General features: G+C 46.0%; 1 protein-coding gene and 1 pseudogene across 3 annotated transcripts in view; both read left to right on the plus strand.

The window, feature by feature from the left end:
- Syn3 (synapsin III) overlaps window positions 1–25,937 on the plus strand; it is a 445,154-nt gene that overhangs the window by 42,715 nt on the left and 376,502 nt on the right. For all 3 annotated transcript variants that reach the window (XR_013045768.1, XM_016005489.3, XM_076554444.1), the window contains exon 3: window positions 8,261–8,318. Coding sequence is in view for 2 of the 3 variants with exons in the window: in XM_016005489.3 (XP_015860975.1) it covers window positions 8,261–8,318 (58 nt within the window). In the remaining variant the exon portion in view is untranslated. The remainder of the gene's footprint in view (window positions 1–8,260; window positions 8,319–25,937) is intronic.
- Window positions 17,108–25,654, plus strand: LOC107402464 (small nuclear ribonucleoprotein E pseudogene; annotated as a pseudogene).

Below are 25,937 nucleotides of genomic sequence, written 5' to 3' on the forward strand. Positions count from 1 at the left end.
GTCCAATCCAAGGGCTGGTGTCCTCGCAGCTTCCTACCCAGCTCCTGTGAGTAGAGAGGGAGGAAGGGGAAACAGAAAGAGTGTGACCCACACCCTGCTCTTGGAGAATCTTAGAGAAGAGCTTCACCCTCGGAACCCTGCTTGAAAGTCCAAGGAAACTGTCTTTGAACAGAAGGCAATATGGAGAAAGTTTTTCCAAAATCTTTCTTCTTGCTGACTCTCTAAAGAGCTTGGCTAAGCTGAGATCTCACGGGTAATGGACGCTTGCCTCTCTGAGCCCATTTCCTTAGATATACAGCATGTGGATGGTGAAGATCATATCTCCAGATGAGTATTTCCATTAGAATGAACGTTCCCAGCTACCACACTAAACCTGCTGTATAGGGTCAAGTTCTTTCTAAACAAAAGTAACTGTGTTCAATATAAGCAAAATGAGGCTTCATTGGATATACATGGAGAAGTTCTTAGAAGGAGAAGAATGTATGGAGTTCTAGAGAGTCAGCTTGTGAAGCCCCTCTCGAGATGTGCATACATCACACATGCATGTAGCCAGATAAATCTTCACACCCGCCAGTACCTGACCAACCAGTCAGAGGCTTAATATTAATTACAAACTGTTTGGTCTATGGCTCAGGTTTCTTGCTAGCTAGCTCTCTCATCTTAAGTTAACCCATTTCTATTCATCTGTGTTTTGCCACTTGGCTGTGGTGTTATTTGTGTTCCATGACATCTTGCTCCCCCAGCAGCACTCAGCATCTCCTCTGACTTTTCTCCCTGTGTCTTTGCTTGGATTTCTCACATGGCTGTATTCTGTCTTGCCATAGGCTATAGCAGCTTCTTTATTAACCAATGGTAGCAATACATATTCACAGAGCTCAGAAAGACCATCCCACAGCACTTCTCCTTTTCTGTCTAATCAAAAAGGAAGGTTTTCACACAACCTCTTTCTAAAGAAAAAGGTACAGGGAGAAGAGGGTGAAGTCAGTACAGATGCCAGCCTGCCGCCCAAGGAGCAACAAGATGCCAGCAGACTGGTAATGCCACGGCCACATGGCAACACATAGATTAATAGAAATGGGTTAATTTAAGATGAATGAGCTTGCTAGCAATAAGCCTGAGCCATAGACCAAACAGTTTGTAATTAATATTAAGCCTCTGAATGATTATTTATAAGTGGCTGTGGGATTGGGAACTGGCAGGAGGGACACAATCTTCCGGCTACACATGCATACATCAACTCTTGTTTGTCCTTGTACTTGAAAACAAATTCTCGGTGAAAATTAAGCCTGGCTTAGTCTATTCCTCATTTCTCAAGGATACTTTGGGACAAGCCCACAAAGGTTTGTGTACAGGAAAGAAGCTTGGTTCTGTCAAGACACAGGCAAATACAAAAAGAAGAGCCACTACTAGACAAGGAATCCATGGGTCCAGGTCAGGCCAATAGGAACTGTCACATACCACAGTGGACTCCAAATGTCCACAATGGAGCCAGGAACCTGCTTTTTGACAATGATGACAAGCCAACCTTAGAAACGACCAAAATAGAGGACTTCTTCCACATGACTTAAATGAATAGAACTAAGACCACTGGAGCAATGAAAGATGGAGATGAAATTCAGCTTGATAAACTGAGCATGCCAGTACAGCTCAGTATAAGTAGAATTAACTGGCAGAGATCAAGTGGGTGGTGGGAAAGGGAAGAGTACCCCATTGTGTAGGAGGGCCCAAGCTTGGTTTGGGTATTCATTTGGAAAGATAATAAAGGGATCAGGCCCCAAAGAGCTTACCCTAGAAGCCCTTAGAAGAAGCTCTAAACTGAAGCTTTTGCGGTTCTCATCGTGCCTTTGTTTTACCCCATCTTATGCCTTTGTCTCATTCTTCTCTGAGGAATTCCACGGCTTCATTACAAGTCTTACCTCACCCTCCACAACATGGCTCTCTAGGCCAAGCCCTCTCAGTGACCTTCTTCCTATAGAGTCTCTCAGAGACCTGGGTCTGCTTGGACAATAGCAGCTTCAGAGCTGGCGCCTCCAGACTTTACCCCACTGATTGCAGCCCTGCCCCTGGAGAGGCAAGTCTCTGGGTAGATGCCAGCCTCATTGCAGACATCTCTCCCCCAGGGCCTGTGGAAGCCTGCCTCTAGTGTGTTCCCTGGCAGAAGGAATCATCTGGCATGGCAGGAAAAGAGATGAGGTTTCCTGTCCATTCTCCTGGCCTCCAGTCTGGGCTTCCTAGAGATCTCTGAGGAGTTAATTGTCAGGCGCAGAACTGGCTCCAGCAGAGATTGCCTGTGGAAGACAAGCCAGTCCTTGAGTTCAGGGGCACATGGATGGGAACAGCACAGGTGTGAAGAAATACTTATCTGTGGCCAGGAAAACTGCAGCTCAGAAAGACCCCATGGCAAATGGCATCAGCCACTTGGCTTGAGCTGCAGGGAGATGACTAGGAACCCTGAGGACTGTGCTGGGTGTGACAGCCAATGTTCCTTCTAAAGGCAGCAGCTGTGGGTCACTCAGCCAGCTTTTGTCATGTGCGAGTACAGGCCAGATGTTGCCGAGTTTCTGATGTTCAAGAGAAGCTAGGCTTTTGAAGTGACTTCTGTATTTTAAAAGTAAAAGCAGGGCGGGGGGTGGGGCAGGGAACATGACTTCATGGCTAAGAGAGCTTGCTGCATAAGCATGAAGGATCCTTAGCACCCACAGAAAAGGCTCAACATGGTCCCACACACACCTGTAACCCCGGAGGTTGGGGAAGGCAGAGAAAGGAGGACCACTGGGGCTTCCTGGCTGCCAGTTTAGCTCTAGGCTCAGAGAGAGATTCTGTCTTGGGTAGATATAGAGTGATAGAGCAGGATGCCCAATGTCCTCTGGCTTCCACATGTATGCATACACCAGCACACACTCCTACTCATGTTCACATACACCTGTTAGCTCTGTGTCCTCCTCAGGGACTGTCTTCCAGTACAACATAAAGGCTTTTCTGCTTGGACAGGATGTTTCATTCACTGCAATTGCAGAGACCAACATGATGCTTATCACAGAGAGGAGATGGAGCATGGATGGATGGATGGATGGATGGATGGATGGATAGATAGATAGATGAATTAAGTAGTAGTCGGGTTAGTGGATGTATGGGTGAATGAATTAGATAGATGAATGAGTAAGCTGGGTGGATAGTTAATCTATGTATGGATGAATAGATAGATAATAAATCTTTCAGCCTTCTTCATGCAGAAAAACAGAAGGAAGGAGCTGAACATTAGCAAAACACCTGCTGTGTGCCAGGAGCATTGTTTAGGCATTCTTGCCCAGATGGCAGATGTAGTCATTCTTGTCCTAATTGTTTTTACCAATGAGAAAACTAATGCTCTGGTGGTGGGGGTTTGCTTGAGGCAGCATCAGGATATAAATAGCAGAGCTAGACAGGACCTGGGTCTGTCTCTAGGACCAGCAGGCCCTTGGGCTTCCTCTCCCAGCAAGGTGAAGCCTCTCTCATCCCCCACCTTCCAGCAGCAGCAGCAGCAGCCTGCTGGTGAGCATCTCCCTGGCACATCCTTGGCGGCCTCCCGGATGCCTCGGCATCTGGGTCCTAATGTAAATCCCCTTTACAGCTTTAGGATTGATCTTTTAAATCCTCATTCCGAGGAGAAGGCAGGGGTGGTCCCAAAATATCTACAGCAGGTATCCAAAACCCTGCCCCACCCACAAACCAGGTCTTCCTCTATGTGTCTATTGTTCATTTTGTTTCATACTTAAAAGGGGGTGCCTCAGGAAGATGTGTCACTCCCTGTAGCACCCCAGTGCTTGCCCAGCATGGTTGCCCTTGCCTCTCTCGACCGAGCAGGATCTCTGTGCTGATGCGCTGGCGGTTATCATCCATCTGTGTGTCACTCCCCGCTAGGGGGCAGTAAGCCCTGTGTGGTCTGCGTGTTTAATTCCTTGGAGCCTGGTGGCTCTGCACAGAGCAGATGCTCCATCCCTGTAGGTTGAACCATGCAGAGAAGGTTTCCTGGGGCCATGGGCATGGCTCCCTGGGCAAAGCGCTTGCTGCACGAGCAAGAGCTCCAGAGTTTAACCCCCCAGTACTCTGGTGAATGAGTGGCCATGGTGCCCCTGCCTGCATCCCAGGTCTCAGAGAGACTGGAAGAGGATCCCAGCTGCCTAGCTGGACTAGCAGAATCCCCAAGCTCTGGGTTCAAGTAAGAGAAGCTACCTAGCCTCGCTGCCTTCACAGGCTGGTGGATCTGTCAGAGAGCCCTGCTCTGGCACAGGTAGATCACATTTGTGCTCATTCCCTGGCTGCAGCAGGAAAAGAATGCAGTGCCCACTCCTCATAAATCTCTCTTGCACACCACCACATCCCGGGGCCTCAAGCTAGGGATTTCCCACCCCAGGCAGCCCTAGTTTATAATATTCTCCTTCCTGGTGCCTTTAATGTGGCTGTAAAATATGAGACCACCCACAGAGACAGAAGCCTTCTGGAATCCAGAGTTCCCACCCCCTTCGCAGGGCAGGACCATGGACTTGGTTGATTGGCTGAGTTATTCAAGGAGCTATGAGGATGGACATATTAGGGCACTGGGATGAGGCTGCTGATGGGACACAAAGCCAATGGGCACCATGGATCCATCTGTTTTTGCCTGAGGTCAAACAGCCAGTCAATAGCGGAGACAGTGGGCTCCACCCCCCAAGGCATCTAGAATTCTAGGCCATCCCTCCCCTTCCCTCTGCCAAACAGAGCTGTTCTGAGGCAGCTCCAGCCTGAATGGGCCCACCCTTCCACAACCACCTCCCTCCACCCCCAGCAAGGAGGCAGCAGTCTGTGTGGCCCATCAGGAGACAGACTTCTGACTCCCAGCCAGGCAGGGGGACGGACTGCCTGACCCTCACCTCAGTCTGAAACTGCCTGCCAGCTCCAGCAGTAAACATTCCAAAGACTCCTGGGAAGGTGAGGCCTCTTCGGGCCCAGAGCTGCTTGGGTGGCATGTAATGCAGAGTGTTCTGGGCTCCAGGCTGGAATCAAGTCTGAGGCTACTTTTCGTGCAGGTTGGATATCCACACAATGACCCATATCATAAAAGATGTAGAATTGTGAGTTATTACAATGACTTGCCAGTAGGTGGCAACAAAGGGTCACAAGGAAGGCCAGAAACAAGGGAGACATTCACTTATCTTGCTAACAAACATGTGGGAAGCACAGTCCTGCACATTTGTTCTGTTACTTGCAGTGAATGTTGAAACAGAACTTCTGGTTTCTCGGAGCCACAGACTGGATGTGTGGAGGCAGGGGACAGATCGTAATGTAGAATTACAAGACAGAACGGTACCATAAAGGTTGAGAGTTTGATGTGCCCAGGGGCTGAGGAGGTGCACACAGCTCAGGTGCTACCAAAGAAAACAAGAGTAGATATCACTCTTGAGGATTCTGGAAGGTGAGAAAGAGATGGCCTGGCAAAACAGAGATGTAAGCCTGTGCAAAAGACCAGAAGCATAAAAGCAGAGGACATATTGAAGCATCACAGGGGTGTGTGTGTGTGTGTGTGTGTGTGTGTGTGTGTGTCCATGGAAGCAGCTGCAAAGTAACGCATGGATAAAGTGGGCCAACTGGTGCCAGGGTCCCCATTTGGAAGGAACTCGGGGTTGAATCCTGAAAATATGAAACTGTGGGACAATTGGAAAAGTTATGAGACTGGAAGGTGACTTCTCTGTCTGCAGGATATGGGGAGTGAACCGGCCTCATCCCCTCTTGGGTATGATGGGAAGGTCAAGTATTAGGGGGAGAATACCAGAATCTGCAGGGTTACAGGGCAGAGTGGAGAGTAACTGGGAAACCAGGGAAGAATGGGATTAGGACTGAGGACCGAGAGCTGGCCATTGCAATGCTCCATAAGTCTGGATGGAACTCTAAGGCCTTATGAATTGTAGTCATCAAATAAGGAATGCAGATATTTTATTTAGATGTTTGCTAACTTTACTCATGGTGATAGTTTTAAGTGTCATCCTGCCACAGTGTAGAATTGCCTAAGAGTGTCAGCGCAGGAATTGATTAGATAAGGTTAGCCTGTGGACATGTCTGTGGATGATTGCCCTAATTGTTCATCGGGAAAACCCAGCCCATTGTGAGGGGCACCATTCCCTACAAAAGAAAGCTGGATGAGGGCAAGCAGGTAGGGATGAATTTATCTTCTCTTCACCCTGGACTGTAGATGTGCTATGACTGCTTGAGCTCATGCCTTGACTTCCCCAAAATGATGGTCTGTAACCTGGAATTGTAAGCCAAAAAATACTTTTGTCTATCTCAAAGTTTCTTTTGGTAAGATCTTGTACCACAGCAACAAAACTAAAATGAGAATACTCATCAACTTTAAATATTAGTCATACACCTCATAGGCCATTTGTTGTTTTTCTCTCCTCCACAAATACTGGAGGTGGAATGGAATGTGCGGACTCACTCGTTGAGGATTTGTGATGAAATTCTGCATTGTGTGAGGCTAGCTAAACATACATCTTATTGAAGAGCATCAATGGGAAAGGGAGGGAGGGAAGGAAGGAAGAAAGGAAGGAAGGAAGGAAGGAAGGAAGGAAGGAAGGAAGGAAGGAAGGAAGGAAAGAAGGAAAGAAGGACTTTCAGATCATACCAACCATTCCTGTTCCACAAAAGTCCAGCCTCAGTGACATCTCAGTCTGTCAACACTGTAAGAAACAGTGACACCAGCATCACAGCTGTCAGCCCAGGATGCTGGAGGTCTCGGGAAGACCTGGCATTGGCTGAGAATCGATGGGGGCTGTGAAAACAGACTGAGTGGAGCAGTCTAAGAGTTTGTAGAAAGGATTCTTTCACAAACAAAGATTGGGAAAATAGTTGGCAACATCCCTGCTCCAGGGAAAAGAATCGAATGAAGAAACTTAAGAGAAGATTCTTGAATGTGATGCTTACAAATTATTGATTAGAACTGGGTCATGTGGCCACACTTCACTTAGGGGAGAGTTGGGACCACATTAGATAAATGTTTATCTAATCCATAAACATTTCTGCTGTGGGAAAAGGAGAGAATGAGCTAGGAGGAAGAAAAGTGCTGCCTCCAGCCCTAGGAAGGTTTGTAGAAATGCTTAATGTGGTGTCTGGGTCACAGCAAGTGACTCAAGCATTTGTTTCATTGCCACAGCAGTGGGAAAGGGGAAATGCAAACTGGGTCTTTTGCATTAAGTGTGGGAAGATCTAACCCCCTAAGTACCCTTCTGTCCGACTATTTCAGGATTGAGTGAAAACAGACACAGAGAAGAAGGCCTGGGTACAGATCCTCCTTAGGATATGCAAGTGTTTAGTCTCTGGATTATTGAGTTTCCTCCTTGACAGGATAGAAATAAAAAAAAAAAATGCCTGCTTCATGATGGTGGTTGGTCACATTAAATGAAAAAGACCACAGATTAAACCCTATAACACATTAATCCCTTTATTTGTTTATTTATTAATTCAACAGATAATCAATTGCATTCCTGTGGTGTGTTGCACATTCTGGTGGTGTTGAGGATAAAATGAGGGGTCACAGACTTGAGGAAGTCCGATTGTCATTCAGTGGGGTACAGGCATTAAGCACGGTTACTGATTTTAATTATACTTGTAATCAGCAGTAGGAAAAACAGTCATGTCAGAAGGGAGATGAACTATGGTCAGGAGTAGGGTGTTTATGGAGGAAAGTGGGAGGGATTGAGAAGAAGGTTGGGGGGTCAGCATGGAAAGGGAGGGTGAGGTCGTAAGAATGCTATCTACTCTTTTGCCTTGATCGCTGGCTCATGGTGATAATTAGCTTTATGAATAGAGTCATGGAAGGGTGAGTGGGTGGATGAAAGGATCAGTGGTTGACAAATAGACACGTGATACAGAGATGAGGGAACAGATAGATCAGTAAGTCTTTAACACAGTACATATATGTAATTTAATAAAATAACACCAAATCAATACTGCACTGTTTATGTTTTCCTTGTCTCATTGAGTCTTTCAAAGCATCCCTAGAATTAGGGAGCATGGCTTCCTTTTAGAGGCTGCAATTGAGGTACAGGAGGTTGAATCTCCTCTTGTCTCATCCACTCTTCCTCCTCTCCTCCAACATTCTATCTCTAAATACCAAGGCAGTGGGTGGTCAGGGGAGGATGGCACAGGATGAGACTGTCTTCGTTTATACCTTTAGGGCTCAGGCCTTTGGGAAAGGGAAGAAGGGAAAATGGATCCTTACTGAGCGGGTCTCTTGGTCTCCTTGCAGGTCCAAGTATTTCCATGGGAAGAAAGTGAATGGCGACATTGAGATCCGAGTGGAGCAGGTAGGTGGTGGCCCCTTCCCACACCTGCCTTTTTCTGAACAGGGTTCATTTCCAAGAGCAACATTTCTTCTCTCTTATGTGGTCATGATGAACGAAGATTGCCATAAAAATCCTGGATTTTTCTGGTCCACTGATTTTTCAACCTTTTAGTTTTAGGTAGAGTATTAGTCAGGGTTCTGTAGAGGACCAGAACAGCAGAATTGAGTGTATGTGTGTGTGTGTGTGTGTGTGTGTGTGTGTGTGTGTGTGTGTGTGTGCGCGCGCGCAAAGGGGGATTTATTAGAATGGCTTACAGGCTGTGGTCCAGGTAGTACAATAATGACTGTCTGCCAATGGAAGGTTCAAGACTCCAGCAGTTGCTCTGTCCACTAGGCTGACTGTCTCAACTGGTCTTCAGTATATGCCAGAATTCCAAAGCAGAAGGCTCCAGTGCCAGTAAAAGAATGGATTTGCCAGAGAGAGTGGGAGCAAATAGGCAAAGAGTAAGCACTCTTCTTCTATGTCCTTTATATAGGCTGCCAACAGAAGGTGTGGCCCAGATTAAAGGTATGTTTTTCCACCTCAAAAAATCTAGATAATAGGTGGGTCTTCCCACTTCAAATGATTTAATTAAGAAAAAAAAAACTTTCATAGGTATACCCAGCAGCTTGGGTTTTAGTTAATTCCAGACGTAGTCAAGGTGACAACCAAGAATAACCATCACAGATAGAGAATTCTTCTTAAAGGGAATGTAAAAAGGAATCCATGCCACAAAACTGAGACAGTGGAGCTGCTCACAGGAAGCCGTGGGTCCCATCCGTGGCCCATGGCTCCAAGGCATCTCCTTTGACTTTGACTATGAAGTATAGTGGATGTATTAGTTACTTTTGTTGTTGTTGTTGTTTTGCTTTGTTTTTTGAGACCTGTGTAGCCCTAGCTGTCCTGGAACTCACTCCATAGACTAGGCTGGTGTAACTGAAGTTATCCTGTTCCTGCCTGGCTCCCTCAGACCTTAGATCCAAGCAAACACACAGACTTATATCACTTATAAACTGTATGGCCTAATGGCTCAGGCTTCTTGCTAGCTGTTCTTATATCTTAAATTAACCCATTTCTATAAATCTATACATTGCCATGTGGTTCGTGGCTTACTGGTACTTTACATCCTGCTCCCCAGGGAGGTGGCTGGCAGCATCTCTCTCCCTCAACCTTCCACTTCCCAGAATTCTCCTCTCTCCTTGTCCTACCTACACTATCCTTCCTGCCTGGCTACTGGCCAATTAGTGTTTTATTTATCAATCAATCTTAGCAACATATATTTACAGCATACAGGACATCCCACAGTAGACTGGCCTTGAACTCAAAGATACCCGTCTGCCTCTGCCTCCGAGTGCTGGGATTAAAGGCATGTGCCACCACCACCCAACTAGTTACTTTTATATTACTGTGACAAAACTCCATGACCAGGGCAACTTATAATAGAAAGCATCTAATTGGGCTTAGGATTTCAGAGAGCTAGAGTCCATGATGGTAGAGCAAAGGCATGGTGACAGGAATATCTAAGAGCTCAGATCTTGATCTTCAAGTAGAAGGCAGAGAGAGACACTGGGAATGGAAAGTCTTTTGATAACTCAAAAGTCTGCCTCCAGTGACACACCTCCTCCAACAAGGCCACACCTCCTCCAACAAGGCCACACCTCCTCCAACAAGGCCACACCTCCTGATCCTTCTCCAACAGTTCCACCAACCAGAGATCAAGTATCCAAATATACTAGCCTATGGGGGGCATTCTCATTCAGGCCAGCACAGTGGGAGAGCCTATGTTTGAATCCTGACTCTCCTGTTTCTAGGCGTTGAACAGGTGATTTACTCTGTGCTGTCATTTTCTTGTATCATTGTAGCTGGGATGAAATTATTTGAAACTTCAAGAGACCAAAATTGAGACTATCATCCCTCATTATTACTTCTGTTATCAATATCCAGGTCCCTTGTTTTATGTAGAAAGAAACACGGACTAGGTCAGACTGCATCAGCAATCAGGACTGGACTCTATCCCTCCTGGTTTCCAACCAGGGACTCCCCAGTCAATAAACTAGACCCTCCTTTATAGGAGCACTATACTCAAATTTAGGAGAGCACACAGAGCAATGGCTCTGGAGTCAGATTCCAGGATCAAATCCCAACTCCACCTCTTGATTAGTTGTCCTGGCTGAGCATTACTCAAGCCCTCTCCAGCCCTTCATCTGTGCTTCTGAGATAAAGTAGCATCGGTTTGTGACGGTGGGGTGGCTGGGAGGACTGCAGGAGTTAGTGACAGGACACCACAAGGGTTTCGCTTCCTCTTCTCCCCTTCTCAGCCTTCCCTCCCTCTCTCCTTTCCTTCTGTTCTCTACTCTCTGTTCTCTTCTCCCTGCTTCCCCTCATCCCAGGCAGCCTCCTGCTGCTTCTTTTGCTGTTAGTGCTTGTCACTGTTAGTAAATCTCCTTTTCCTCTCCCTCTTCTATCCCTCCTCCTACTCCATTCCACCACCACCACCCTTCCTCCCTTCCTCCCCCTCTTCTTCTTATCATTCTTCAGTGACTAAGAATAAAATTAACTGGAAGAAATACCATTTGGAGCTCAGGAACAGAAACGGCCTATCTCCCCAGCCTCACCCCCTGGACTCCCCGACCCCACCTCACCCCCGTGAGTCAGAGGAAGGGAGCGAACTTCTGAGCATCAGATTGATGGAGTTGGCTTCATATTAAAACACCTACAGTTTGAACTTCAATACGATCCAGGGGCTTTTAAGTCAATCCAATGTCTACTCATTTTCCTTTCGTGGCAAAAAGCAGGCTATTTTTGTTCATTTTACAAATATTTGCCAGTGTCTGCTGTGTTAGCTAGCTCGTGTGGGGAAGGATAAAGAAGCAGTGGTCCTGTCCATAAACAGAAATGACTTTGAGGACGGAGTGCTGTTTGAGTTGGACTGGAGCGTGACGAGGCTCTTAACATGTGGAGCTGGTGGCATGGAGAGCATGGGAGGCTGAGGGCCCCAGGGCAGAGGAAGTTGGCCAGTGCAGGGTGAGACACCCAGTACCACTGTCTGACCCCAGCATGGAACTCACTATCTGCCCCTGCTCCTCTCTCAGTGGAGAGTGCCACCTGGACCTTCCACCTTAGCTGCAACCTTGCGCAGCCTCCCTCTGTCACCACACCCTCCCTCTGCCACGTCCTCCTGACTCCATATCTCATGATTCCCTAGTCCCTCTGCTGCTAACTGTCAAGAATCCACCTTGGCTGGATGACCACCAGCTCTCAGCCAGACTTTCAACCAGTAGCTGTACAGCTCTCTATTTTTATTTATTTATTTTTCCCAATCTCCAGTTTGCTCTTCATGCCAAAACCATGTTTTTGGTCTGTCTTTGGTGTGTATGTGGGAGTGAGGAGGGGGATGCAGGAGCATGTGTACCATGCAAGTGTGTGGGGATCAAAGGACCACTTTGGGAGCTGGGTCTCGCCTTCCCCCCTGGTGTGAGGAAGGGGCTCTTGTTTTGCTGCTGTGTGCTAGGCTAGCTGTCTTGGAGCAACCCATGTCTATGGCGCCCTCCTCCCTAACAGCATTGAGAACACAGATGCTCACAACTGCGCCCGGGTTAGTATGTGCTCTGAGAACCCGAAGTCAGGACCCTACACTTGCACAGCTGGCATGTTTTCCCACTGATCCATCTCACTAACCCTAGAGTGATCTGTCAAGGGAGCAAAAAAAGACTTGGCTTTGTGGCGGCTTCCTCAGACACTCCTTTCCTAGTTAGTTCCTGCTGAATCAGGAACTCAGGGGTCCTTTCACAGCACCCCCCCTCCTTCCTCACCCTCACCCATATTTTGGGATTATTTGCCTGTGGGGAGGGGCCTGACCAGATCTTACTCTGTTAAGTAGCACGGGTCCCAGCACAAACTGGAACTGAAGGATATGTTTGCAGAATGAATAACTGACAGATTCCACAGTTATGGGCTGTGTGTCAGTTTCCAAGAGTGATAAATCGTTGCTCGTTAATCTCTTCCCCCACATCTCGGTTTTCTGTAAACCATCTGGCAAATGTTCAGTTGCCAACCAGGCTGGACCTGCTTCATCTCCTTTGTAGTAACTCCCAAGCATCCTTTCATTTCCCCCTTGTATCTTAGCACTGCCTTCGGCCCAAGTGACAGGTACCAAATCTGTATACAGGGAAGGAAACCCGAGGAAGCTGCTACAACCACACAGGGACGCTGGGGACACTTCAGGAGTCTGGGGCGGGGGTGACACTTATGCTGGAAAATGTTGGCTGATGTAGTCACTCTCATTTCCAGCCATGGAAAGCCAGAAAGTAAATTAGTCAGGAAACCAATTAGCATGTCATTTGGGCATTAGTCCCTGAAAGACACTCCTTCTCAAACTCCTTTTGAAGTCTGAATGGCTTGTCTTTGGCCCATCTGGATCAATGGGTGGGTCACACAAGCAACCCCCACTCCCTGGAACTTCACACTCATCCTCCAGCACTCAAAAGAAGCTTTAGGACGGAAGCCACTGTTTAGTCTAAGCTGGTCTCTCAATGAAGGGCCAGATTAGCCAGATAATTGTACCGTCTGGGCTTTGTTGGACAGAGTCAAAGAGTTAGTTGTGGTTGGCCTAGAGGAAGCCTCCACCCTATCTCTCCACCCTCTTCCCCACAATTCCAAAACCACTTGCCTGGCTGGAGCAGAGCCAGGAATCCAGAGGCCCAGGGAAGCAAGTGGAGAGCTACATCATTTTGCATCCCATTACCCAGCATACCCTGCTGCCCCAGCAGGGTCCTACTATGTGTCCTAGTGGGACTAGAGAGTATCTAGCCAGGGTGGTTGGCCTGCCAAGCTCTCCTGAAGCCAGGGCATTTTCCCACAGACACAAGTCTGTGAGACCAAGAGTCTGTGGATGAATAGATTAATGTTAAGTAGATCTATGGACTGAGAGAGTATTTTACTGGAATTTAGTGGCATGGAAGCCCTGATTATGATAAAACTGGAAATGAGAAGAGAGAAAGGGAGAGAGAGAGAGAGAGAGAGAGAGAGAGAGAGAGAGAGAGAGAGAGAGAGAGGAAGAAAGAGGAGAGGAGGGGAGAGAGGAGTGGGGGAGAGAAGAGAAGAGACCTGGGATGACCGTGTTCAGTCTCCATTAACACTGATTCTCAGTATTAACGGAGGTACCACCGTCTTGCCCCAACCATGTCAGACAGAAAAGCAGGAGGAGAAGGAAGATGGTTGAACCACAGGTTTCCATCTGAGCACATCTTCAAGTCCCTGTTGTTGAATGATCAAGAAGGGGTTAGTTTCATGTGCTTGGACCTATAGAACCTGTACAGATTGAGGACCTTTGGTCTAAAATACTTTGGACCAGAAGTGTTTCAGGTTTCATTTTTTTTCAGATTTAGAAATATTTGCACATACATGATGAGATATGATAGGAGAGAAGCTGACTCTAACCGTGAAATTCATTTCTGTCTAACATGTGTCTTATACACGTACACTAATAGAGATTTTACACATTGTTAGTGTACCTGCATTTTGATCATGACCTGTTGTTTTAGGCCAGGGGTGTCATGGTGACACTCAAAGACTTTTAGACTGGGAACATTTGGGATTTCAGATTTCCAGTTTAGGGGAACTCAACATGTATGTTGTATACAGTGTGTGCACACATATGTCCAACTGCACTAGCATGTATATGTGTGTGAATGCCAGAGGTCAACAGTGGGTATCTGTCTCAATCACATTCTACCTCATTTTTTTTGGGGGGGGGGTGTCTCTCATTTAACCTGGAGCTCACTGATTGGCTAAACTGGCCAGCTGATGAGCCCCTGGGGTGATTTTTTGTGTATGCTCTAATAAGTAAAGCATGCCTGAAGATCATGAAGATGGCAAAGCCAGCCACTAGTTAGCCATAGAGGCTGGGTGGTGGTGCCACACACCTTCAATCCCAGAACTTGAGAGGCAGAGGCAGACAGATCTCTATGAGTTTACAACTACCCTGGGCTACACAAGATTGAGCCAGCCTAAAACAGAACCAGGCAGTAGTGGCATACACCATTAATCCCAGCACTTGGGACCTCATTCCTTTAATCCCAGCACTAGGGAGGTGGAAACAGGAAATGATATAGCTGGAGAGGAATATAAGGCGGGAAGAGATAGGAGCTGAGGGTCCCTTTGGGCTGAGAAGTTGGTGAGGTGAGAGGTGGTTGTTGCTTGCTCCTTTGTGTAGTCAGAAGTTTTCTTGTGTCCTGCCCAGTCCCACAGCCGGTTGGACCCAGGTAAACACACAGAGGCTTATATTACTTACAAACTGTGTGGCCCAATGGCTCAGGCTTCTCGCTAGCTAGCTCTTACAACTTAACCCAGCCCATTTCTATTCATCTATGCATTGCCACGTGGCTTTGTGGCTTACTGGTACTTTCATATCTTGCTTCTCCTGGTGGCTTGCAGCTTCTCCCCCACTCTCCTTTCTTCTCCTCTCTCTCCAGCTCAAATGTCCCGCCCAACCTTATTCTGTCTCACCATTGGCCAAACAGATTTATTTATCAACCAATCAAAGCAACACATATTTACAGCACACAGAAAGACATCCCACAGCACCTTTGTCTCTTTGATCTTTCAGCATTTACCCCAATATCTGGCTCTGGGTTTTTATTGTTAAGACCAATTAGAATTTGTGTTACAAGCCCCCATCCTTCTCATCTTCCCACCCCATATACCTGTCTCTCCACAAAGTGTTGGGGTTACAGATGTATGCTACCACACCCAAATTTTCTGTGGGTCCTAAGGGTCTGAACTCAGGTCCTTGTGATTGCACAAGAAGCACTTTAGCCTAGTAGCCAACCCCCGCAACCCCTCAACCCATTTTTATTTTTCTGTATACTTTAGTCTTCATTTCATAATTGTCTATGTATTAACATTTCTTAGACTAGACTTTATTTGATGCCAGGGGTGGGTGGGGGTGAGCCCTCACCCCTCACTGAGGAGCTATTGACAGCTGGTGGCTCCTAAGGGTGGAAGAATCAGTTTTCTCTCTCAACATGTAAGTTGACCATGCTGCAGTGATGGCCCCACAGCCATGCACAGGTGCACAGCTCTAATTAGACCTATTGCATTAGAAAAGAAGGAAGAGGAGGAGGGGGAAGAGTGGAAGTGATTGTAATCAAAATAGACTGTTTACATGCATGAAATTCTAAGACAATAAGTTTTCAAATTATATCTTCTTAAAAAAAAAAAAAAAAGAATAGGCCCTAATTAAGAGTAGGCATTGACCATTAGAATAGGGTAAAATTTCAAGAACAGCTGTCAACAAGATACAGTAGTGGAAGTTGGAAGTTAATTCAGTCTGACATGTTGGCAACTCTTTGAACACCACAGTCAGCAGAAAATGATTGATAGGCGTATACCTTAAAAGAAGTACATAATGGCTAGGGAAGGGCCTGCACTTGACCTTATTTGAAACCTCCAAAATAATGACAACACATTTCATTGTTGAAGATTTTAGGGTAAGTGGGAGAAAGAATATGCTGGATTCTATTCGATGTGATCAAACTGAATGGGTAGGCAATGTGAAGTCTCATTCAGAAACTCAGCTACAATGAAGCAAGATCAGAGAAATCTAGCTTATTAAAATCATATGAGAAGAAAGAAAAAGATTCAGTATTTAAATAGAATGCAGCTCAATGTTTGTGGGAGAAAATGTGGGCTGAAGGCTGAGGCTGTGGCTGCAAAGAAGACTGGAGAATGGAATCTCAGCTCCACTCTATTTCAACTAGGTTGACCAGATATCTGGTCATCATACATCTTCAAGTATCAACCTCCTTATCAGAGAAGTGAGGCTAATAACTGTAGCCCAGGAACTACAATTACTATATGAACTAAATAGTGAATTGATATATTTAGTGTCATTTTCTAGCACACGTATTTGTGCTGAATAAGCTCCAGTTCTGGTTCTTACTCTCAATGTGATGCCACTGCAGGCTACTAATGATTGAATGCAGCATTTAGAACACAAGAGGATGACACCACGGAACACACTTAAGCAGAATTCTAAAGAGATACTGGTGAGAAGTCTGATGTATCACCGGCTGCATCCTGGAGTGCCTACAGAAGAGTGGCTGGAATGGGGGGAGACCGAAGCCTAAGAGGAAGAAGGAACAGGTCAAGGAACAGGAGATGTTTAGCTCAGAAGATGCGAGGTCTCCAGTAGGTCCCATTTCACTCATCACAATCATCTGCCACTTTAAAGAAGCATTAGTAATTTAATTTAGCCTTATGGCAATACTTTGAGATGGGTGCTTTGACTGTTTCCATTTAGAGATGAAGAGATAAGAGTTCAGGAAGGTTAAACAATCAGCAGAAATGAGTAATGGAGAAAAAATTTGAACCTAGTTCAAAACCTAGTTTCCCATGTTCAAAACCACCCTATATTGTTTCATTGAGGTTAGAGTGTGAGCTAAAGGTACAGTCCTGCAGAGAGATGGGTTTCAGCTCTGCACACAGAAGCCTGCAGCAGCACAAGTGAATGATGGGTCGACCTGTGCTGTAGGGAGGGATGGTGTCTCCTGTGCTGGAAATGCTCTGGCAGAAACTGGGCAGCTTAAAGGGGGATATTTCACAGGAAATTAACATTCCTAATAGAAAAGGCTCCTTTCCTGATGTTTCTGCTATTTTTTTTTGGGGGGGGGATAGATGTAATAGATTCAAATAGTTAAAAACTGAAAAGAGTTCCAGAAGTTGCTTTCTGAAGAAGCCTGCCTACTCATGTGGTCTTTGTGATTTCTAACATGGTGTTCTCTGGTCAGGGCTAGAGGGTGCAGAAGGTGTTGGTGCCGCCCATCACCCTCATCTTCACAATTTGCAAAGTAGGTCTTAGATTCAGATGTGGCTGTGTGAGCAGGTGAATATTCAAAGAGAGGTTTGTACTATGGGCTTTGATGAGTACATGCACCTCACATTAGGTGATACAGGAGAGATGTATTCTTTAAAAAAAGTCAAGAAAACAACTGTGTAGGGTCATGCTAAAAAGAGACAATATTATTCTGTTCCAGACCACTTCCAACCAGAAATGGTCAAGGATGGGAGAAGTTGAGAAGGCAGTGCAATGTTTTTAAAGGTGTCTTCTGCTGGGAACACAGTCTGAAACATTTATTCCTATTTATTTTGATGGGTGGCAATAAATGCTGTAAGATTGTTTTTGTTTGGAAAAAGGCTGAAGAGGTACAAAGTGGCACCTGAAGAAAAGTCTTCATCTAAGTTTTGCCCCCGATGATCTTGTTTTCTTCCATGTAATAATGGTTATCACTTGGGGATTTCTAGAAAGGTTTCAGATGTGTAAATGTGTGCCGATATATGAAGCTACCGTGTGCATTCATAGATCATAGTTGGTTGGTACCTATTTAGCATTAACTGTCAAACTGGCATACCCTAGAATTATCAGTGAAGAGAATCTCAATTGAGGTATTGCCTAGATCAGATTTACCTGTGGGCATGTCTATGGGGGTTGTCTTCACTGATAATTGATGTATGGAGAACCCAGCTTACTGTGGGCAACACCATTCTCTAGGCAGTTGGTCCTAATTTCTTTAGGAAAGAAAGCTAAACATGAACCTGCCTATTATCCAGCAAGCAGTATCCTCCATGGTTCTTGTTGAGTTTCTTTGACTATAAACTGAGTTTTTCCATCAGAGGTAATTCTGTACAGACTATCAAGAAGGCCTTCCTATGAGTTCCTGCCCTGATTTCCCTCAATGATGAATGGTGACCTGGAAATACAAGCTAAATAAACCCTTTCTTTCCCTAGTTGCTTTTTATTAGAATATTTTATCACAATGACAGACTAGACCAGTCAAAAACACAGAGGTGATTCTAGATATTTCAGAGGGGTAGAGTTAATAAGGATATATTACAGTGGATCAAAAGAGGAAGTCACATTACCAGAGCCACAACAGTCTTCATTCATGGCTGTCACTGCCATACTGTCCAGGGCAGACTTGGGCCCACATCCCCACTCGTGTTTTGGGAACCGCTACAGTCTGTTTGCTGTTGCTGGCAGTGAAGCCTCTGTAACTAACCCTGGGAGCAGGCAGGTTGATGACTCCTCCCTGCTTCAGTTCCTGCACAAATAACTTCCAGTGGTAGAAACAAAGATGGCTACATGTGGCAAAAGAATGTAGTGCATAAAGACTCTGGACTTTGAGCTCTTGTGGTATAAGAAAGAATCTGGAGGGGTGGATGTAGAGCTCAATAGTAACAGTCTTACACAATCTACTCCTTTAGCTGCCCAAAATACACACATATTCTCTTACTTATCTATACTCAGCACTGATTTTTCAATTAATTTTGAGAGGGGGTTGTTTTTGTTTTTTGGGTGTTGTTGTTTGGGTTTGGGTTTTTTGTTGTTTTTGTTTTGTTTTATTTTGCTTTGTTTTGTTTTGTTTTGAGACAGGGTTTCTCTGTGTAGCCCTGGGTGTTCTAGAACCAAGTAGACAAAGCTAACCTTGAACTCCGAGATCTGCCTGCCTCTGCCTCTTGAGTGCTGGGATTAAAGGTGTGGCTCACCACAGCCGGCTGTCATTTAATTGATCTTAGAGTTACCCGTGGGAATAAACAGGTAGTGCTCTGTTGTTCCTATTAACAATTGCCTAGAATTGTGTCATAAGGAATTACCAGAATTTCTTTTCCATAAATTTACAATTGCAGACGATGCTACACCCATGTCACTTCATACTCTTGCTTAGTGTCTCTATAGAATTCATTCCTCCCAGTCAAATGAGTCCATCCAAAACTGGTGGGTGTCATGGATGCTGTAGTGTGTGTTGCAGAATGAAGGACTTGGGGCTGGAGAGAGAGCTCTGCAGTTAAGAGCATCTGCCGCTCTTGCAAAAGACCAGACTTTATGGTGGTCTGTAGGAGAAATGTTCCTGAGAGGCTCGGCTCTTTGAATACTTGGTTCCCAGTTGGTGGCACTGTTTGGAAGAGGTTTAGGTGGTACAGCCTTGATGGAGGAAGTGTGTCATTAGCACAGGCTTTGAGAGTAAAAGGATCATGCCACTTCCCTGCTTTCTCGGTTTCATGCTTGTGTTTGAAGATGGGAGGCCTCAGTTTCCTGTTTCTGACACCAGGCCTACCACCTGCTGTCATGTCTCCCTGTCATCCAGAGGGACTCTTATCCTCTGGAATCATAAACCCAGATAAACCCTTCCCTTCTATAAGTTGCCCTGGCCATAGTATGTTATCACAGCAACAGAAAAGTAACTCATACAGAGTTCGGAGAATCACAACTGCCTAAAACTCCGCTTTTGAATTTCCACAGGCACCTGTACTTCCACAGTACACATACACATGTGTACACACACAGGAAGAGAGAGGGGAATTTTAAGAATGAAAACAAATATAAAAAGAAGAGACAGAGTAAAGAACTTTCCCTCCGAGCTGCTAGAACTGTTCTTGGAATAGCCCTCAACCGCCAACCGTCTTTTAGACATGCTTTAGGTCAAGAGAGCTGCCTGGTCGAGGTCACATCTTTTTCCTGGATGCAGTTATAGTCCATTCTATAAAGATCCTTGCCCTTCATTCTAATCGGAGACAGCCATGAAGGGCTCTCTCTACCTCACAGCTCCTTGTGGCATGGATAGAGATCTCTGCTGAGATGTCTGTGTAGCTCATCTTCTATTCCCCAGCCTGTTCCCACATTTTCCATCCCTTACAGTGGTGGTGCTTCTCAAAGCATCCTTAATAAACTTCCCTCAGGCCAGCATCCCTCTTAGATCTGCATCCCAGAGGATGCCAAACCTTCAAGAGCCCACTTAAAATGTTGACAGGTACTGGGTACTTAATCTCCAGGGAAGTCCTATGGATGATGTACAAGTCTCTTCAGGGCTGGATTTCTGGAACTCTACTCAACCCCTGGATTCTGAAGCTCTTCTCGTGGAGAACGATCTCTGATCCTGGCCAAGCACTGATGCAGAACTCTGAGGCACTCCATGATTTGATCTTCCTGTTTGACACCCCCACCCCCATGTTTGAAGCTTACCAGAGCTTGGCACCTCTCTACAGAGCCGAGTCCGGCTGCAGTGACGCAGCAAGCCTTGCTTTGTTAATACAATCCCGCAAGGTTTATTCATTTGGCTCGGCTTACCCTGCCCTCAGACGTTCTGTTTTGTATTATTTTTAAAAGTGTGCAGGTCTCCATGGAGGCCCTTTTCTTTTCAAATTTAAGAACCAGCTGGGAAATGGAGGGAGGGAGAAAAAGAGAAAAAACAGGTGGGACACTAGCTGAACCGTAACTCCTCACGGGAATAACTGTTCCTCTCCTTAACCGCGGTGTTGATTTGTGTGGGTGTATCAGCTTCCTGGCCCTACCTGTGGGCCCACCGATTTAAGTCTGGAAACTGGAGAAGTGGTAACAATGGCCGCAGTAGCAAAGTGCCACTGGAGCCCCAAGGCACGGTGAGTGCCTTTAAGAGCTTGCTGTGTACCGACTCATTCAGTCCACAGCTCTGCCTGGTGCTGAGAAAACAGGTTCAGTCAGTAAATTCACCAGACATTGTCCCACACTATGTAAGTCAGCTGCATTTAAATTCAGGTCTGACTTAACCAAAGCGGAATCTTCATCAAAGTGCATGTATCAGGATATACGTTGTTCTTGCGTATTGTCATCAGAAAGCTTTTGGCTTCCCCTCTTGTCTCAGGTCCCCCAGATTCAGGCACCTCACCCTGCTCTTGATCTACTGGATACTTTACAAACTCATGTGTGATGCTCTCAGCACATGGCTGCCCTTTCCCCAACTCAGCCTAGTGGCCCCAGTTTCTGGATTGTTGCTGCAAAGTTCTGCTGTCAAACATTCGGTTTGTTCTTTATTTCATCCCAAAGGTAACAGTCACCCTTGACCTTCAGTATAGATACCTTGGAACCACACGAAGAATGTCAAAGCCCACTCTCTAGAGCTCTGAGTCCCAGCTTTCCAACTTCCTAACTGACTCTGAGAAGTAACTGAACTTCATCATGCCTCAGTTTCTTCATGTGTAAATCAGTAGCCATAGTAAGTATAGCCTGGAATGAGTTACCATATATGAAGCCCCCAAAGCAGAGCTTGGAGCAGAGAGAATGCTAGTTTTACAATTGAGTTCTTCTCCTGACCACATGACCCCGAGAATTTTTCATGTGTGTGTGTGTGTGTGTGTGTGTGTGTGTGTGTGTGTGTGTGTGTGTTTCCTTTCCTCTTAGATCAGAGATGGTAAAGATGCATCCATAAGCTAAAGACCTAGACATATAATCTGTGGGTGAGGCTGCATGAACAGCTCTTGTTGCAATATGTGTTTGATTCTTTACATACATGACTACTCACAGGACCCATTGATATTTTCACACAAAACTGCCACTTTCTAGGATTTGGTGGGTGTTAGGCTTAGGGGTTAGGCATTAGGTGGGTTTTTCTTGAATGAATGTGAGTGAATGGATAATGTGACAGTCATGGAAAGGTGAAGTCAGAAAGGGTATTTGGAGATCATCCAATCCATTCTACTTATTTTGAGAAATTCATTTTATTTTTATTTGTGTCTCTGTTAGTGTATGTATCTACGTATATACACAGAGACCAGAAAAGAGTGACAGATCCCTTGTAGCTGGAATTTTAGGTGGTTGGGAAACCACTCTCAACCACTGGGCCATCTCTCCAGACCCCCAATCTACCATCTTAACTGCTGAGAATGTAGAGGGGAAGGGGATAGAGTCATCACACTTGTCATGTTATAGGTGGAGACCAAAACACAGAATACCCAGGTTCTCATCCCCCATGCCATTGTGTTTTCTACATCATCCCCCCATCTGTCAATGGGGGTTGTTTGGGTTTTAACTTATACTTTTAAGGAGCCATTAGTTCCTGCTTATTGGTTTTCATAACAAAGAAATTAATCTAACCTCAAGAGATCCCTATTTTCCACACTAACCTATGAAAGGCCTTCTTGGGAGGGATCTAGGCTGGAGTACTTAGCCCCAGCTGATGGCCAAAGGGCAGCACCATCAAGTGGGTACTGAGGGACTCTGCCCCTGTGCTTAGCAGTCCCCCTGATTCCAAACACAACAGAAACCATTTTGCCAGCTGAATGGTCCTCAGACATTATTCTCCGTGCACCAATCAGAATGAAAAGGGTGGGTATCAAAGTCCATCATCTCTCTCCTTTTTTTGAGACAGGATTTCACTATGCGTTCCAGGATGCTCTTGAACTCACTGCAGCCACAAACTCAAAGCTGCCCCAGCTTCACAAGTGCAGAAATTACACGTGTGCCACCTACCTGGGAGTCTGTTGTTGTACACCAGGATGCCAAACTCATAGGTCTGGCCTCTAGCCACTGTGTTTGGTAATTTGGCTTTCCTTGCTGCCATTCCAATTCACCAACACATTCCTTGCCTCCATTAAATAAATGAGACCCCAGTGGAAATTAGGTTGGTGTCCAAAAGGAGAACTCAGCAAGCCCTTTCGTTTCTTGGATGGTATATAATAAAAACATAAACAGTATATGTCTCACCTTTATTCAAGAGACACTGAACACCCGCTTTGTACTTGATCTTAATGACAGTCCTCCAACCTCAAGGAATTCATCATCTGGTGACTATAATACATCATGCTTATGTTTCCCAGAGACTTCCCAGCTGTGGGACATTGTCAGGGAAGGCTTCACAGAGAAGCAGGTGATCAGCTAGGGTTTAGAGAAGAGAATTAGGGGAAATCGATGGACAGATGTGGACATCAGGCCTTCCAGCTAAACAACATGTTTTATAATTTAGCTTGACACATATGGAGAAAAGATCAGAAGATAGAGTGCATGAGAAAGGATTGTTCTGGTTAATTTTAACTGTCAACTTGACATAACTGAGAGTCACCTGGGACGAAAGTCTCAGTGAAGGAATGTCAACATTTGGTTGGCCTGTTGGGAATTCTTAATTAACCCAGTCCGGTTTTGTCAATTCTGCTGCCTAGTCAGGGAGTCCAGAACTGTCTAGAGTGGGAGATCAAGTTGAGCTAGCCTACAAACAAAGACTCATTTATTCTTTCTTTGCTTTTAACTGTGGATGTTATGTGACCGGCTACTTGAATTCTTACCGTGGTTTCCATAAAATGATGGATTGGAATATGGGACTGTAAATCCAATAAGCCCACTCTCCTCCTGTGTTGCTTTTTGTCAGAACTACAGACATGAAATTAGGTCAGGGATGATGGGAAGTGAATCTAGAAAAGGAGGTATGGGGCAGTCTCTTCCATATATATGGTGTTAGGTACAGGCTGGGCATGCTGGGTAGTTTGATGTCAACTTGACACAAGCTAAAGTCATCTGAAAGGAGGAAACCTCAATTAAGAAAATGCCTCCATGATATCAGGCTGGAGGCAAACCTGTGGGACATTTTCTGAATTAGTGATTGATAAGGGATGACCCAGCCCATGGTGAGTGGTGCCATCCCTGGGCTGGTGGTCCTGGGTTCTATAAGAAAGCAGGCTGAGCAAGCCATGAGGAGCAAGCCAGTAAGCAGCACCCTCCATGGCCTCTGAATCAGCTCCTGCCTCCAGGTTCTTGCCTTGTTTGAGTTCCTGTCCTGACTTCCTTCAGCGATGAACAGCAATATGGAAGTGTAAGCCAAATAAACCCTTTCCTCCCCAACTTGCTTTTTGGTCATGGTGTTTCATCACAGCAACAGAAACCCAAACTAAGATGCTGTGCAACTGAAAAGTGTGTTCTAGAGGCAGCAGGGGCACATGGGCACTAGTCTGACTAACCTGTGGAATGATGAGTCTGTAGACTGTATGTCCATGTTTGAGTGTACATGCTCATGGTGTGTTTGGGAGATGCCCATAGAAGTAGTGGTTCCAGGCTGGAGGCAGACACTCAGCACTCTGTTTGCTGAAGGAGACACCCAATCGTTGACCACCTGGGCTAGGAGGCTCAAAGGTGGGTGCTTGTGGATAGGATGTTTTACCACGGTGTTCCTTTCAGTATCATGCCATGCCTATCATTTCTATTTGAGAAAAGAAGTGACTAGATTTCCTTAGAACACAGAGAGTCTATTCAGACCCATGTGATAGAGTGGAGCTGGCATCATTCTGAAACAAGCCCGTGTCCACTTCACCTCCTGCATCACTTTAGGTGCCCATTTGCCCTGATCTGCTCCAGTCTCTGTACTCCATTTCCCAGGCTGCTAAAATCCTGGGCCTGTGACCTCTGTGCATGGCCACCCTCCCAGCTCCCTCTGCCCTTCCTCATGCCTCTGCCCAAGCTTTGACCTTCATCTTTTGCATGGCCACACCACATTTTCTGCCAGCCCTGCGGTTGTCTCCACCACTTAGGGGCTGGCCAACTCCCTGATGAAAGGCGACTTCCCCGGCCCTGCCTGCGGCCCCAGCCCAGGTGTGCTTACACACTGGATGTGAGCCTTTGCCTTCTAGGAGGGACCCCATGGGTTATTAATTAATCCAAGGTGGAACCCATCCTGGAACATCCCAGGAAACCAGAAGGAACCAAAGGGACTTCTGAGTGCCCAGCAGGGGAAAACACCATTTAATTGACTTGGATGACTTCACTGTCGAACTCTGTCTGGCTGTTATGCTAAACTGGAAATGAATCTGTGATACTGGCAGAGGAATCTCCCAACCCACCCTGAGCACATCTCCTGAGGCAGGGAGTGGGGCGGACACATAAACAGGACTTAGGCAGAGAAATGTCTGGGCTCATTGTTTCATGCCCAGAGGCTGACATCCGAGATGGGTCTTTAAGTTCTACGATGTCTATTTTCTGTATCCCACAGGAGCTTCCCCAGTGCACAACTTACTGTGGAATCTAATTCAATACAAATCAAACCCGTGGTGGACCCGGCCTCAGGGAGTTTGCAGGGTGTCCTGAGAATTTCCACAGGTGGTGGTGTCCTATGATAGCACTAAACCGAGGGGCAGCAACCCCAGCTTCTGGCCTCATGTTTCTGAGCACAAGGCCCCAGCTGAGCATTTCATTAAATTATTTTTCCTCCACCTCATCAGCTCCCCATGGTGAGTAGGGACCAGAAAGTTCCATCTCCAAGTAAGGAAACCAGGGCTTGTTCAAGGCCATGTGGTTTATGAGTAACAGCTGGAATTCACAGCCTGACTCTAGAGTCTACATCGATACTTACTTCCCTGGAGATGTATCCTAGACACATAAACCCCAGCCTCCATAGGAGGCTTCCCACCTCCTTTTTCCCAGGGTCCATTTTAGACTCCAGTCCTCCTGACCTTGAGCCCTTTTGGTCCATAGCCCAAACCTGGGCTTACTTATGTCTCTCCTGGGACATCCTTACCCCAGGTCTTCTCTCTATACATCACAATTAATTTCAGGCTTTGTTTCCACGCTGTGTCTTGTATTCATGGTGCCGTGTGCACATGTCTACCTTTACACTTACCAGATAACTTTGTTATTGCCAGTTCACCCTCCAGTCACTCCTACTGAGAACAGGACAGGATCATTATGCTACAAATAGAGTGCCTCTCCGTGCTAAGTGCTAGAGCTATAGTGGTGAAGGGAGGCAGGCGCAGCCCCTGCCCTTTGGAGAGAAAGTAGGAATAGCAGAGTCTCTCTCTCTCTCCCTCCCT

Source organism: Peromyscus maniculatus, chromosome 18 (assembly GCF_049852395.1).
Source record: "Peromyscus maniculatus bairdii isolate BWxNUB_F1_BW_parent chromosome 18, HU_Pman_BW_mat_3.1, whole genome shotgun sequence".
NCBI lineage: Eukaryota > Metazoa > Chordata > Mammalia > Rodentia > Cricetidae > Peromyscus > Peromyscus maniculatus.